General features: G+C 33.5%; 1 protein-coding gene across 2 annotated transcripts in view; it reads left to right on the top strand.

Moving 5' to 3' along the window:
• The window catches only part of LOC123712729 (Ig-like and fibronectin type-III domain-containing protein 1), a 138,470-nt gene that overhangs the window by 73,395 nt on the left and 49,272 nt on the right, over positions 1–15,803 (top strand). For both annotated transcript variants that reach the window (XM_045665954.1, XM_045665953.1), the window contains exons 3-4: positions 1,268–1,332; positions 15,239–15,299. In XM_045665954.1, the coding sequence (XP_045521910.1) occupies positions 15,239–15,299 (61 nt within the window). In that variant the 5' untranslated portion in view covers positions 1,268–1,332. The remainder of the gene's footprint in view (positions 1–1,267; positions 1,333–15,238; positions 15,300–15,803) is intronic.

The following is a 15,803-nucleotide window of genomic DNA, read 5'->3' as shown; positions in this document are numbered from 1 at the left end:
ATTAAAAAAACTAATAACATAAAAGTGATAAGGGATGCAAAGGGCTGACTTATCGCTATCAAGCGATCTCTTCCAGGCAACCCAAATATTAAGTGTAAAGTACAAGTAGTGTATAACCAAAATTGCAAGTAGCTAAAATTTTTGTCTACAATGATACAAAAAAAATTGACTAAAAACTACAAAAGCTTATTTGTCAAATATTACATTGGTTGAATGACGCTTATATCCTTTTGTATTAATTTCTTATTAGAGTAGTAAGCTTTGTTTTGTATTCATTCATAAAATCGTATATTTAGTTCAGTTAATCTGTAACACATTTACTGTTTGGCGGCAAGTTTGCTAGGTCATTTAGTAATTATTAAATCATGATGAACACTTTAATTTGACAAACCATAGTAGCTTTTTTTAGAATATAATTTTAAATTGAATAATGGATGACTAAATTGTATAGGTATTGTCTGTACGAACCCTTCAAAGTGGTCAAAAATTTTATCGACTCAAAATTTGTTAAAAATTTAATATATTTACGACAAAGATTACAATTATATTTTAAGTAATAACTGTTATTATTACTAAGCCTTTATTGTTGATAAAAAAACAATGGTGCTACAACCTTTTTAGGTTTGCGCCTCAGATGTGTGTATCTGTTCCACGAACATTTATTAATATAATAGGCAAGTGGGTGATTAATCTTCTGTGCTTGACGCACGCCGTCGATTTTTTTGGGTCTAAGGCAAGCAGGTTTCCTCACGATGTTTTCCTTCACCGTTCGAGCGAATGTTAATACACACATATAAAGAATGTCTATTGGTGCACAGCCGGAGATCGAACTTACGACAGGGATGAGAGTCACACGCTGAAGCCACTAAGCCAACACTGCTCAACAACTTTATTGCTGTTTTAGTTACATAACTTAATCTAATACATCAGATGTGCAAGTTTTGGTGATCAGCGTGTCCTGTGACACATAGGCCTATTCCAACTGCTTCCATTATTGTCTAATATATATATTATTCCATATCCATATCCATATTGTCTAGATCTTCTTGCCTAAGTTGTACCTGTCTTTTATCGTCATAAGAGCAGCATTTATACGTGCAGATCGTATTCAACTGTAATCTAGCTTAAACCTAGATTACAATAGAATTATTGCTAAAAAAGCATTTAAGCATGGTTTCATTCAAAGGCTTATTTCATTTATATTCCATTGAAATATTACAAAGCAAGCGTTTCTGACAAGTTTTAATATTAATTGAAATTGTTTCAGATTTCGTATGCCATCGGAAAGCTAGCGCTTGCTTAGGACAAGGGTCTTGAACCCTCCCGACAAAGGTAATTTCTAATTATAAATTTTAATTCATTATTTTATATAGCTTAGCCTGACACACACCGTCGACTTTTGTTGTGAGACATATCGGTTTCCCCTCGATGCTTCATCGTCGTACGAGCGAGTTTTAAATGGTCACATAGACAGAAAGTCCATTGGTACACAGGTATCGAACCTACAAGCGTCACTAGATTTTTATTATTATTGAATTATTGGAAAACCACCAAAGTATAATAAATTTTTATTGCAGTTGGTGGGGTAGGTAAATTTTTACGGTCTTCCTACGTCATTGTAGTCATTAAGTTTTTGTTTTAACGAAGAAATTACTCTTATTGTTGAATAAGGGTTTTGAAAACCCATCACAATGTTAAAATGTGTCGCAATTATTATAGAACATTCAAACGGGCAGGAGGCTCAACTGATGTTAAGTGATGCCGCCCATGGACACTCTCAATCCTTTCTACAGTTCTTTAATAATTGGTACGCTCTTGAAGGACCTTAAGTCGAATTGGTTCGGAAATACTTCAATGGGCAGCAGGTTCCACATATTTTTTTTTTCACTGTAAAACAACACCACACAGCAGACATTGTTGCAGCTAAATTTTTCCAATAGCGTAATTATTTCCATAACAGTAAACTAACAAACATATGCAGTATGCACACAGTAGAGTAAAAGCTTTGATAAAAATAGAAAACACAAATCAAATAAAAACAACGACCTGTCAGGATCTGGTTTCGTAAATAATTTATACCATTCGTATATCATATCTGTTTCCACAAGCCTGAATTATTTATATCTTGATAGAAATAAATCTAACCTCTTATCGTACTTCGAAGTTCATGAGATGTATTTGCTTCGTAAATCATTTTGGATGCAAGTATATAAACTGTATATTGTAGTGACGGATAGACATCGATTTGGTCTTGTGAAGAAAATGCTGTTCTTTGACCTATAGGGAACGATAAGTACAACCACATACCGGTTCGAAGGACCAATAACTAATCGTAAAATTATAAGACATCATTGTAATGATTGTAACGTCGGTTTTTAGACGTGTTGGCTGCCTGACCCGCACCATTACACCATTTTTTTCATAACATTTTACCAAATGCAAACATAGTCTAATTCTAGTAATTTATCGTATATAAAGCACTTGTTATAAAATCTATACAGGGATATTATGGTAGAATTACTCGTGGCTATAGACTTCAATATTGCGTTTTGTAACACGAAGTAAAACGTTAGCGGTGATGGTTTTTTATTTATTAAAATATAATTAAATGTACCGGTGAGCTGGTGTCTTCCTCGCTCAACGAATAAGTATCGAAATACAGCGAGGAAATGCTGCCAGTATTGCCTGAATAATGTTCTATTATTATTTGTAGGTTTAGAAAATTGTTATGTGTAGGTTTTAATATACGAAATATATAATACTAGAATTATGAAAAAAATAATGTCGAATCATTATTCTGTACTCTATAACTATTATTTTGTTCTTTGTCCAATGTAGTTTGTGAACATGGTACTACAATACAAACTAGAAAACGCAGGCACAGACAAAATCACTGTTATCTTTTTCCTATTATATACAAACATATAAGATAAACAGAGCAGATAGCTTGAGGTAGCAGCTAGTTCTGATATTACATGGAGCTACAGATAAATATAGCTTGTGGTAGTTTTAGAGACAGTTTACGTAGCCATATTGATTTCATTCACGCACACACCTGCATACGCGCACGCTCTAATTTATGAAAATTTTGATTCAGTGTGTTATATTTTTAGTTTCATATTTTTGCTAAGTTTTTGTTATTTTATTGTATAAGAAGACACAACAAGAATGTCCTGGTGTGCGCCTCTAAAGTAATGCAAAATCAGTTAGGTTGCCTCGATTCTACACAATTATTTTGGACCTCAAGTAACGTAATAGAATATCAAATATTAATTTATTCAAACTTTGTGATAATAAATTTAAGCTAGTCCCATACATCGTCTAACATAAGTTACAATGTTAATTGAAACTGCCTCAGGCGTCGGACTGTACTAGAATAATACACTATCAAATAATAGTTTGGCAAGGCAAGTTTTACTCGAGGAGGCCTGGAATATTTTACACTAAATTTAGTGTAAAATATTCCAATACTCCATTATATTTTCCATATAACAATTTAATATGTATAGCACTGAAGATTTAACGAATTATAAATTGTATTATTCATTTAGTGCTGTATTGCGTTTGTACCATTTATTTTAAATACGAAATCGATGAAGTATTATTTTTTTAAGCATGCTTGCATACTTGAAATCCATAATTGTGTCGACTATAAGATATTTGATTAGGTCCACACCGTTTTACGTAGATACAATATATTACTATTGTTTTTTACTAATTTAAGACTAAATATCTACATTTGTCCGGGCGTACGGTAGACGGTACCTAAATCCTACGCAGCACTATAAAAGTAGTATTCTTATCTTCGTAAAATTTCACGATTCTCACGGGTCTCCCTATAACAGCTAAGGAAAGCTATAGACCGAACAAAGCAGAGAGATATCACTAGCAGGCCAGCAGGCACCTTACACGACCTTCAGCAATGAAGAATACGACTCATCATGTCCTACACAATAAAACTGAGTAGAACCTTCAAAGTTAAAATAAGGTCAAATGTTAATAAACGACGAAATAGCAGCCACAATTCAAACAAAAGTCGGGAGAAAATTCTCAAAAAATATTTTAACACATTGTTCATCTCATTTGTTTCTCGAGGAGGCTTCGCGTCGCCATTGTTTTAATTATTCAAAACAGGAAGTTTGATGAAGGCTGCAAAACTGCTGAATTGTTTCATTTTTTCTCATGTTTTAAGTGTGATTAAAGTGGGTACTTATTACCTCGCCACTTGTAATCCCTCGAATTTATTACGCAAACATCTTGAGATGGCAATTATTTTGAATTATGAACAATTTACATTTATTTTTTAATTATTCAGAGATGAAAAATTATGTTATAAAGTGCCTGGTGTTATAATACCTAATTACGATTCACATGACCTGCAGCAGGAAATGCAGACTGCGATGAACCAGTCCTACTAATTTATGGGAGACACTTATGTCCCACAGAGAGTCGTGTTGGCTGTAACGATAGGCTAATGTTCGAAATAGAGATCGCGTTTTGCTAAGGATAGCTAATGATTCGACTCTAGTAATTCTTGTATGACAGTGTTAAGCTGTATCCACTCAGTAGGCGTTTTGTACATATTAAAAAAAATATTATGTAATGATTTTGGTCCGAACGCGTACAATCAATACAACACAACAGTTGTATTTATTGTACGTGTTGGGGTAAGTGTTTTTATTGCACTGAAATGTTTTTTCATCTGAAATCTGAATTCATCTGAAACTGAAATCTTTCATCGTTTCTTGTTTCTACCCACAATTAGTTTTAAGTAAAGATTATATATTATTTTAAAATCAAACAAGGACACACAGGGTATTTTGACACTCATGGCATATACCACTGTTATTGTGTGTACAATAAACGATAGTAACTGTTCTTTGTGATAGCTATAGTTAAAATTTTCCACCAAATTTAGAATTCGGCTTAAATTCAAAGCCTTCTAAGTTTTATTATGAGTTGCCTCGTCCAGAATGTGACATATTTTATATCAATTCTTAACAAGTAATTTAACAGACCAAATATTATGCTTGTATACTATTTTACGTGGTAGTTTACGTCTAAGACAAATGAACTATCAGGATACGATACAATCAAAAATCGATGACGTAATTGATTCAAGACCACTTGGCTAGCTTATTAAGCTATGCCTCTGTATTGGAGTTCTACGTCTTATTGGGAGGATAATTCTAAATTCTATAGATCCTGTTATGGAGATGAGATATTAATCCCAGCAATACATTTATAATTTTAAATAATATCTTAATAAAATAAACTGTTTTGTAGTTGCCTTAAAATAGTATAAGGAAATAATTTTTGTAGCTTATTTTAAAACGGAAAAGATTAAAATGTATTATATTATGTGTCTAGGTGGTATCTTTGGAGGTGAAGGCTTCCTCATTATGAGGTCCTTGACGAAGAGGAACAAGATTACAAATAAGAAATAAACTTATGTTAATTATAAGGATTGAGTTAAATATCAATGCGAAAAGATTAATAAGAGGTTATCTATTTTTTTATATAACGTTTCTAGTTTGATATGTGTCCGCATTAAGATATCAGGCACATTTTTGCGTTATTGCATATAATACCTTAATTTTTCTTTTAATAAAACATTTATTTATAATCATATTATCACTATAAGGAAATACGGAAGTTGAAATGGCGCTGGACTGGGCTCATGACAAGAGGCAGCAGGTTGAAATGGACAAAAAATGCTACAGAATCGCAACCACGAGGTGGAAAAAAGAAAAGAAGAAAACTGAGCAAGAGATGGGCAGACGGTATCTTTATACCTATTCTCTTTAGAATAGGAGGCACCACTTGGACAATAAGAACTAATAATGGAAGCACCTGGAGGAGGCCTATGTGTCACACTGATCACCAAAACCGGCACATCTGATGATTAAGTTAGGTTATGTAACTAAAACAAATGTAAATATAAGGTCAGAAAAAAAGACTTAATAATAATAATAAAGTAACAAATAACTTCTCCTAGCCGTATTGCAGGAACTTCATCAAATTCTCTATTTGAAAACGTTATTTGAGTTACGTATTGAACATAAATTATTCTACGTTGGCACAGTACTCTCGTCTATAATGAAATCTACGACGTATATGGGTGTATACCAAACCCATATGTTAAGTATTGGTTACTTATAAATAAAATTAATATTATTCATTTATTAAATGTCAGATTAGAATACGTTTATTTCTTATATAATTATAACAGTATAACCTGACACCTATGGGCAGCTATTACGATAGTCCTTTACGTGGAATGGGAAAAAAAGGACGCCCACCAGAAATCTGGAAAGATGAAATAAAAGTGATAGCGGGAATATATTGGAAAATAGTAACGAAGATGAGAGGCAAATGGAAGAAGTTAGAGGACGCCACTTTATTAGATTTCGTGTACTAATATTAAATATAATAACGTAAAGTTAATGTTATTATAGTACTCGAAAATGAGATATTTTTATTATGTAAGTAAACAGCCTGGGCCTCGACTTTCACTTATACTTCTTATTAATACTTTCTTAAATAATTACAGTAACGTTAACATGTTATGAGGGACATAATGTAATACAAATGCTTACAAATATTTTATAAATAAAACATGTGTGTGTACTTATGTATATGTGTTAGAAGTTGTACTTCTTTGGCGTAACAAGATATAAATCTTTTTATTTTTTTTATCTTTCGCTTTATTCACACTAACAATGAAAGATATTTAATACATTGAAAGTGTTATTATAACGCATTATCTAGTTAAATAAAGTTTTTTTCAATTTCACAAAAAAAATATTTCTACATAATTAAAGGAAAGGACATTTTTAATTTTACAATGTTGACTATGCTAACTCAAGGGTGTCGGTTATTGGGACGCTGTACGGGTGTCGGTCTTTTGTGACGGTGTGCGCGCGCATTGTAAAAATTTACTCTCATCATTTTTCCCCAACGCGTCATAATAAGTATAACTTCAAAAAGCTTAGCGATTTAAGAGCGACGGAGTTTTCATAAGTACTTTATGCTACCTACATGAATACCTGATATTTTCATTGGACTCCGCCGTACAAGTGAATGTCAAATGGGCACGTAGAAAGTCCAACTGCCCAGACAACAAAACCTATCACCTCAGGGATGACGCTCACTGAAGACTACGCCAACACAGCTCTATATACAAGCTCAATACCATAACAAGTAAAATCCTATCGTACCTGCACGTTTGCAAATTAAATACGAATCGTTGTTTAAGCTAAAAATGCGAGTAAACCCGTACAAGTGATATGAGAATGTTTATTATTCATGAAAACGGGTGGGCTTTGTAATCACACTGGCTCTGGCTTAGGGCTACCTCTTAAGATTTTTATTTGACCCACATGTTGAAGGTATAGTATTGATTTTTAAAGACGATTAGCCAGTACATATATTTTAACTGAATAAATTTAGTATGGGATTTGGAACTTGGCGAACTAGCTGTATGAAACTCTTGGGTTTCACGCTAAGTATAAGACTCTATCCTACGAATGTTTGTCTAATATAACACCCAGTGTAATAATAATCTACATTAGATTTTAATAGTAAGACATGAGATTAATACGTTATGACGACGAATATTATAACGCCATTACTTTTTGAAGTGAAACTTCTTTATAGGCGTTGTAAAAAAAATACCGTCACATTTTTCGATTACGCGTCACATTATTCCGTTATTGCCACCTTTTTCTTCTCCCTACTACGGTTGATTCGAAGAGATTCGAGGCCATTAATAACAAAAATATATAATAACGATAACAATGATAGTAATAATTCTATAACAATTAATGAAATTCTGTAATAATCTTAATAGTAATAAAAAAATAAATAATTGTATTAATGTCTATGATAATAAAAGCTTTTTGTTAAACTTTATCTTATTTAACTATACCCAAATCTGTAAAGTTGCATATATTAGATCACTTTTCGAAAAGTAAGGTCATAAAGAAGTTTCACTTCTTACGTTTGTACAGTACACGCACACATTTTTTTAAAGATTGTCTCGACTAATTGAGTCGTGTGTGTGTAGAGTGTAATTACATTTTTATTAAACTACTTCGTAGGAGGCAGGCGTGAGCAGTATTAGTCTGCATACGAGGCATCAGTGTGTGTCGGGCACACATAATTTATATGATATTTTCCTTCACTCATAACTTCAGAATTTTGAACATAATTAGTATCAAAATTATAATACAACCATCTAAGGTGAATAGAAAAACGTATGCAAATGTTACTGTGTGACATTTTATCAATAAAAATAGTCGTGTCAACCCTAACACATAAGTGTAAGGTCAGCATAAAAAGCATGAATCCTTTTCCTTAAATTTTCCAATTTCGCTCTAAGCATAAATTGCACCGTCTGTTTGTGTGAAATTTTAATAAGAATGTACCGACTGTATGAGCTTTGGATGTGACGTTAAAAATTTGCTTTTCGATAGGTATAAATGTAATTTAACGATATTTATCTATATTATTTCCGCCTTTTTCCCGAAGAGGTAGTCGAGTGCACGTATCTCCCGCTTAATCTATATGACATTCACCATGCATGCTCGGTTATGGGAACTTTTTACTTGTCTCTTATGTACCTCAAGAATTTGGTCCAGGTATGTCCGATAAGTCAGAGCAGTGTTGGCCGTGTGCGACGCTCATTCCTGAGGTCGTAGGTTCGATCCCCGGCTGTGCACCTATGGATTTTCTTTCTATGTGCGTATTTAACATTCGCTCGAACGGTGAAGGAAAACATCGTGAGGAAACCGACTTGCCTTAGACCCAAAAAGTCGACGGCGTGCGTCAGGCACAGAAGACTGATCACCTACTTGCCTATTCAATTTAGAAATGATCATGAAACAGATACAGAAATCTGAGACCTAAACAGGTTGTAGCGCCATTGATTGTTATTATTATGTCCTATAAGGCCTATTTAACCCGACCTATATAGCCTTTTCAACGAACGTTTCGAATCGTCAACGACCAGTGACTTTCCGTGGGGCTTGATCTCTTGGCGTTGGCTTAAAGATGTGGTGGTATCTCTGCATATTTTATCGTATTATCGGACGTCAACGCTAAATATCATCTCACCGTATCACCTTGACGTCCGTCGTTCTACAACTGAGCGTTTTTTTAAGGCAGTTTTTCCGCGCACCATTACTATGTGGAACCAGCACAAACATTATCATCAATGGTTATACAGCCCCCTCAAGTACACTTCGCCATTGCAATCTATCCAGAGCTTCTCGTTTCCAATTGCAAACCCCTATTGTTTCGAGGTCCTTCACAACTCCATCCCACCAACGTAGCCTCGGTCTACCTGATTTTTTAACCAGCCCAATCAGCTATATAAAACTAGGCATGCAATTGTCACATAAATTTTCATAATGTCATGTAAGACTTTTTAAGGAAATATCAAACAGGTTAGTCAAACCACAGGAGACCGAAGACCTGACAGCTACCTTGGACAAAGAATTAGTCTAGCTATTCAAAGCTATGCACCGCTGCCAGTATCTTCAGAACCTTGCCTTGTGGGACTCCTTTTAATAATATATTTTAGTGATTATATTATAATAGGATGAGGGTAGGGAGAAAACGAGAGGCACGGGCGGTGATTGCCGTGTTTTAGACACTTTAAAGACATAAATTATATCTGGTGTGATGTATAATTTTGAATTATTTCGGAAATAACTATGTTGAGGGCTTTGGGAAACGCCCTCAAATTAGATGTTCATTATTGAATGATAAATTAACACATTTGTTTATGTGGTAAATAATAGATTTGGTAGGATAAACCAAAATCCTCATGGCGCACACATTTGTTTAGTTAAGTTAATTATAAGATTTAGTTTACTATATTTTAGTTTTGTATTTTTCTCGTTTAATTGTTTGAGGTTGCTTTTCTAAATATCCTAATATGTGCTAATTTGTTTTATTTAATGTTAAAAACCCATAACAATATATTAAATTTGTTGTTTTTTGTTATATTAATTTATGTTTTTACATTAAATTAAAAAATCCTACTTGTTAACTGCTTCATATTCATCCGTACTACAAGGCCAAACCACCGAATGATTTCCTTTTTTCCATACGTCCTCTATTAACCCACACTGCTCAGAAGATATCGATATGCTCTTTGTAAATATGTCGCTCGCATATAGAAAACATGACGCCTTATGGTTTAGACTATCTCTTGTTACACTAATTTACGATCTTCAAAATATAAATGTCATATATATTTTTTCGAAAATACGCTATAAGCCCCGCTATTTCTAAAGATGATCATAACTGTACGAGTCATCGAGGTGCTTTAAATAGTAGAAGATTCTAGTTTTACTCTATATTAACCACTCGCAATAATGTGTAATATATGTGAAATAATAAAATTTTAATTGCTATGTAACGAATGAATGTAACTGTTAAAGCGAGTGACTACGTCTGGAGTTTCTCGTAATTCCGACGATTTAGGAAATCACGCTTATAAAGCTAAGAAAGCCTAAGTGAGCAAAATGTACAGCCTTGACTCGTTCAATGACATTAACACCACAAATACCCTACGTTCGCCGACATTTTAAAGATTTTCTTTAAAAAAGTTTCCTATGATGAAGTCTCAATCACAAGTAATATATTATTAGGTCATTGACATTGGCGCTACGACCATTTAAGTCTGGGCCTTAGATCTCCGTATGTTTTGTGATCATGTTTTTTTATGTATGTTTTGTGAAACTGAATTTTTGTGTCTAAGGCATGCCGGTTGCCTCACGATGTTTTCCTACTCCGTTCCAGCGATTGTTAAAAGCGCACATAGAAGATTGAAACCAACTTCAGGCTAACACGTCTCTATCTATCTATCGTAAAAAAACGCCAGATCACGAATAATTATTAATTATTTATCAAAAGAAAGCATACCAGTAAGTAGTAGCCCATTGCTATTATTAATAAATTAGAACTACTTCGTCTGTAATAACGATGTTTCTTTAACCGTATAAAACAGCCAGATCTCAAACGCACGACGCCAGAGGATGTACTTTAGTAGGCTAACACTTATTATTTTATAAACCTTTGAAGATAACAATAGATCTTGTAAAATATTCCATGAAATTGTACATAATATTGATGTATACCATAAGCCTTTCAATCTAAGTTTCGATTTGTTGCTTGAACTAAGCGAAGGTTGAATGGCCAACTTGATTGTTGTAAATCAGTTTAAAATTATGGATAGTTTCAAAACTTAGTCTAGAATCTAGATCCATTGAACGTGCATTGAATAAAGCATCGCTATTTCGAATTAAAACTACCATAATTCGGTCCAAATAAAATCTCAACTTTGTTCCAATTAATGAGGTATAGAAATGTTTCGTACGTTATTTATCGTCTTTTAAGATAAAGAAGCAAGAAGAAAGTTTATGGCATTCCAAAGGAACTTTCTACATGGCCGCTTCCGAAGTTTTGTTCTTCATTTTTCAACACTTTAGAAGACTTTATTCGTTGCGCCCTCCCTCGAGAGTGACGTTTTTAGGCGTTCGAGGCGTATGTGGTGTGATCGCGTCCTGCTAATACGGGGCGGTATGCTGCTAATATGGTATAGGTAAGGGCTTTTTCGCCCTTTCGGCTTCAGCGTGCTAGGATACAGATGGTCGATGTGGTTGGATTGTTATTGTGAGGACTGACGAGCGGTGTTCGACTCGGTCCTGGGATGATGTCCGGTGGAGCCGAGGAGTATTCTTGATTAGCCGTAGTGTCAAAATCGGTGCAGGTATCGAGCAGGCCTTACATGCCCCGCCAGGTAAGACTCCCGGTTGCCCCAGGAGAGACCCAACGAGGCCACCAGCTTCGAAGTCGCGGTTTCAGGCAGAAGACTTGAATGAAACATTTTACATATTTAAAGAAAAAAGATGTTATCAGCTGAGCTTCGTTGATTATTTTATCTTTATTTTGAATAAAAATAAGTTAAGTCTAAATCAAGCTAAAAAACTCTGGATTACAAACCTTTGCTAGTCCTGTAAGAGTTATGCGCTTGATCATGTAATGCTTAATGTTTTGACTATATCCAATAAATTATCTTACATATTAATATTGTACATATTTGAAGTTTGTATTTTTTAGGCTAAATAATCAATAACAAAACAATTTATACGCCATATCAAAGCATTCTGATACACAAAAATTCTATAAACATATTGTATCATATTTTCAAAAATTGAATTGGTTGTAAGCCATCGAATACATTGAAATTCAATAAAAAATTCAGGTCAAACCTAGTAGACTGAAACATTGATTGTTTTAATATTCCATTTCATATAATATCAGACAGAAATATGTGAAATAAACGTGCGAAATACAAATCATATTACGCTTAACTGTCGCGAAAATTCCCTTTTATAAAAGATACTTTTCTTTGTTAATAATTAATGGAGAATGGTTGAAAATAACACGTTTTCGCATTTATAAAAATACATTTTTAATAACAAATAGAATTGTGATAATGTATAGAAAAGTTGTCCGTAAGAACACTCTTACCTTTGGCTTGTGAAAATTTTAAAAGTAGGAGAAAATTTGCTCGGAAAAAGAACTCGCTGTCCCCTGCGGCTCCAGCCCGTTTTCAGACCACACATTATACAACCGCGCGTGGTAGTAGGCAATTAGTTTTATGTTTTAACAATACATTTATTTAAGTTACGGAAAGACAAAAAAACCACTAAGGTTTAACCTGAAGATTGAAAAAGGAAGTACATGTGTAGTGTATTGTACATTAACATCTTTAAATTTATTAAGATTCGAAACATAACAAAATAAAAACCTTACTTTTCGCGCTTCTACCACTGACCGACATTTTTAATAAAGTATAATATTATCTAAATGGCAAAACAACGTTTGCCAGGTCTGCATCTGCGCCATTTAGATATTCATTTAGATATTTTCGTGGTACTTTATTGCTGGAGGCAACTGGGTATTGGACCTTTTGAGAAAGGACTTTAAGCCTGTATATAGTTGACACAATTTAGTAAGTAATTGGATGGAGACCACAGCAAAGGGGCTTAACTGTTACATCAAAGTTTTCAAATTAGTTAAAGTTTATTCAAGTGTTTACCTGAATTATACATTTGTTAATATAAACAAGTTACCAAAATATTGTAATGCTAATACATTGTATAATATTTATACTTAAATAATATATATAGTATTGTAATACTAATATAAACACTTGGCGATTAAAAAGTGTGGCGGAGAGTTTTTGCCAGTTCTTCCCTTCCGTTCTACGTCCTTTATTTGAGAACTGGCAGTAAATGTAAAATTAGAAGCATTTAATGTATATTTCTTTTTTGACGTTCAAGTGTACATTGTGTTACCTACATGAATAAATGATTTTTGACTTGACTTGACTTAATATAAAATATATAATCAAATTGTTAGCTTCTTTAATTGACTTCACTTACCTACAACGGTATTCAGATTCTAGTATCTTTAAAAATGACAAATATTGTTAACCTACATAGCAATAATAATCATAAATGGATAAATAGAAAACTAAAATAAATCTATAAAGCTTGGTCCCGTGGCAGTGTCTGTACCTTTAACCCTGGCAGCAATTCCACGCTGTATTTCGTTACTTATCCATATCCATATCCAAGCCAGCCATACGCCAGCTCTAGTGTTACCGGTACTATCTGCTGCTGCTTAAATGATTAATTAGCGACTGTGCAATCTCAAGTTGGCCCAAGAGAACAAAATCTACTCTTAAGCGGACAACAAAATCAACATTGCCGATTTTATTTTTATTTTTCGTCTGCTCTCGTCCGTGCCAACTTGTGTCCTTGTCCGCAGGTGGCAACGTGTCTACACATGTAGTATTCCATACCACAGCCCATCCCATCCTCCAAGGAAAATACATCCATACATGTGTACAGAACGGTATAATCCAAAGATGTAATGCTCGATCTTGTTAGTAAATAACATTAGTTTTTGACAAACGGTTGCATTTAGGAATTCTTTTCTAAATCGTTTAAGTACAGCATACCTTAACTGTTAATCATGCACTCTAAGTATATGCTCATAAATAAATAGCCAAATTCTAAAATGTCTTTATTATTTAATAAATCGATCGTGACAAAACCTCGTGACGAAACTATTCATTTCTATGATAATAAAAGCCTTTTGTTAAACTTTATCTAATTTAACTTTATTTAACCAATTTCTGTAAAGTTGCATATAGTAGATCATTTTTGTAAAATAAGGTTATAAAGAAGTGCTTCTTACGTGTGTACACGTACACGCACCCATTTTCATTATACCTTATGTATTATATTACAAGTATTATGAATGGAAATCATAAGCGATACCTGGTAAAAATAAAAATGCTTAAATACGTCGCAACGATCCACGTAATCCCAATACAAAGCAATTTAAGAGCTTACGCGTCATAACTGCGAAACACGTGTTCACAGGCTTTTATAATATTTTACGAGCTTTTGTAAATAGCTCACTTGGTGCTTTAGCTTTGAAGTGAAAATGTTTCGGTAATAATTTTATGTTGAGTGGATTGTGAACTTTGTTAAGTTGTTATTCTCGTGTCTATAACCAGTATTAATTACTATACATAGATTAGTTGTTACTATATATACTAGCCGAGCCGGGAAACTATGTACCGCCTAACAGTCAATGAATGTCGTGTTACATGTTAACTATATTTTTTTATGAAAGTAATACAATAAAGACAACATTAATATCTATTTATTATTTTATACGGCCCCACGGCCCAAGAGTATCTACTCCAAACAAAATCGAAATTGGAGGAGGAATTTTAATAAGTCTTTTATTTTACTACTTTATAAAGAAATTAACACACAAATTAATAAGCGTCTGAACACACGCATATATGCCAACCTATTCCATTACAGACATTATTCTACATATTTTATATCATGAATACGCCACTTTCTTACTATTGTGGACTGTATATCATGTCCCTTTGAAACCTTTATTTAAATACGTTCTTTAAGGGGAAATATACCATATCGAGGGTATCAACAATGGCTTATCTGATTCATGTTCCTAGAATGATGTACTTCGAAGCCTAGATTGGATATGAATTACGCAATACAAAATCTGACGTTAAACTACATACTTCTCGAAATATTTGTGTGAACAACCATGAGGAATTACAGGATTATTGAGGAACAGAAAAGGCAATAATACAAACTTTTTGTTTCAGATGAAAGCGTTAGCGCTCAGCGTTGCTCTTCTAGCGCTCTCTACTTTTGTCCAATCAGAAGGTAAGATCTTTTTAAAGTATAGAAATCATGTATGTGTACTTATTAGGACGAGTTAGAAGTTATACTTCTTTGGCGTAACAAAATAAAAAAAAATTCTTTTCAAAAATTTTATTCTACGTTTGTAGATAAAACGACACTAATGACTCATAACAATGTTCTTAAAGTAAATGACGTGGCAAATTATTATATAAGCCACCTTGTACGAGGACATTTAAATTTGTGTTATTTACTAGGTATAACACCATTTATTCCATACTCTTGAAAGAGATGAGTTAAGAAGCAGACACAAAGTTAATCCAATATCGTGTCTTTAAATTCTATTTTTTTTTTAAATATAAAACAAACTAGCAGGATGACGCCTGATGTTAAATGATAGCACCGCCAATAGACCCGCATTTGCAAGAGGGTTCGCAAGTGCATTGCCGGCCTTTAAATAAACACAATAAAGTTGTGGAGGTGAGAAAACTGAAAAATCAAGCTCAGATAGGAGAGAGTAACCTGCCT

This window comes from Pieris brassicae, chromosome 8, assembly GCF_905147105.1.
Source record: "Pieris brassicae chromosome 8, ilPieBrab1.1, whole genome shotgun sequence".
Classification (NCBI taxonomy): domain Eukaryota; kingdom Metazoa; phylum Arthropoda; class Insecta; order Lepidoptera; family Pieridae; genus Pieris; species Pieris brassicae.
This window is presented reverse-complemented; position numbering and strand designations above follow the sequence as displayed.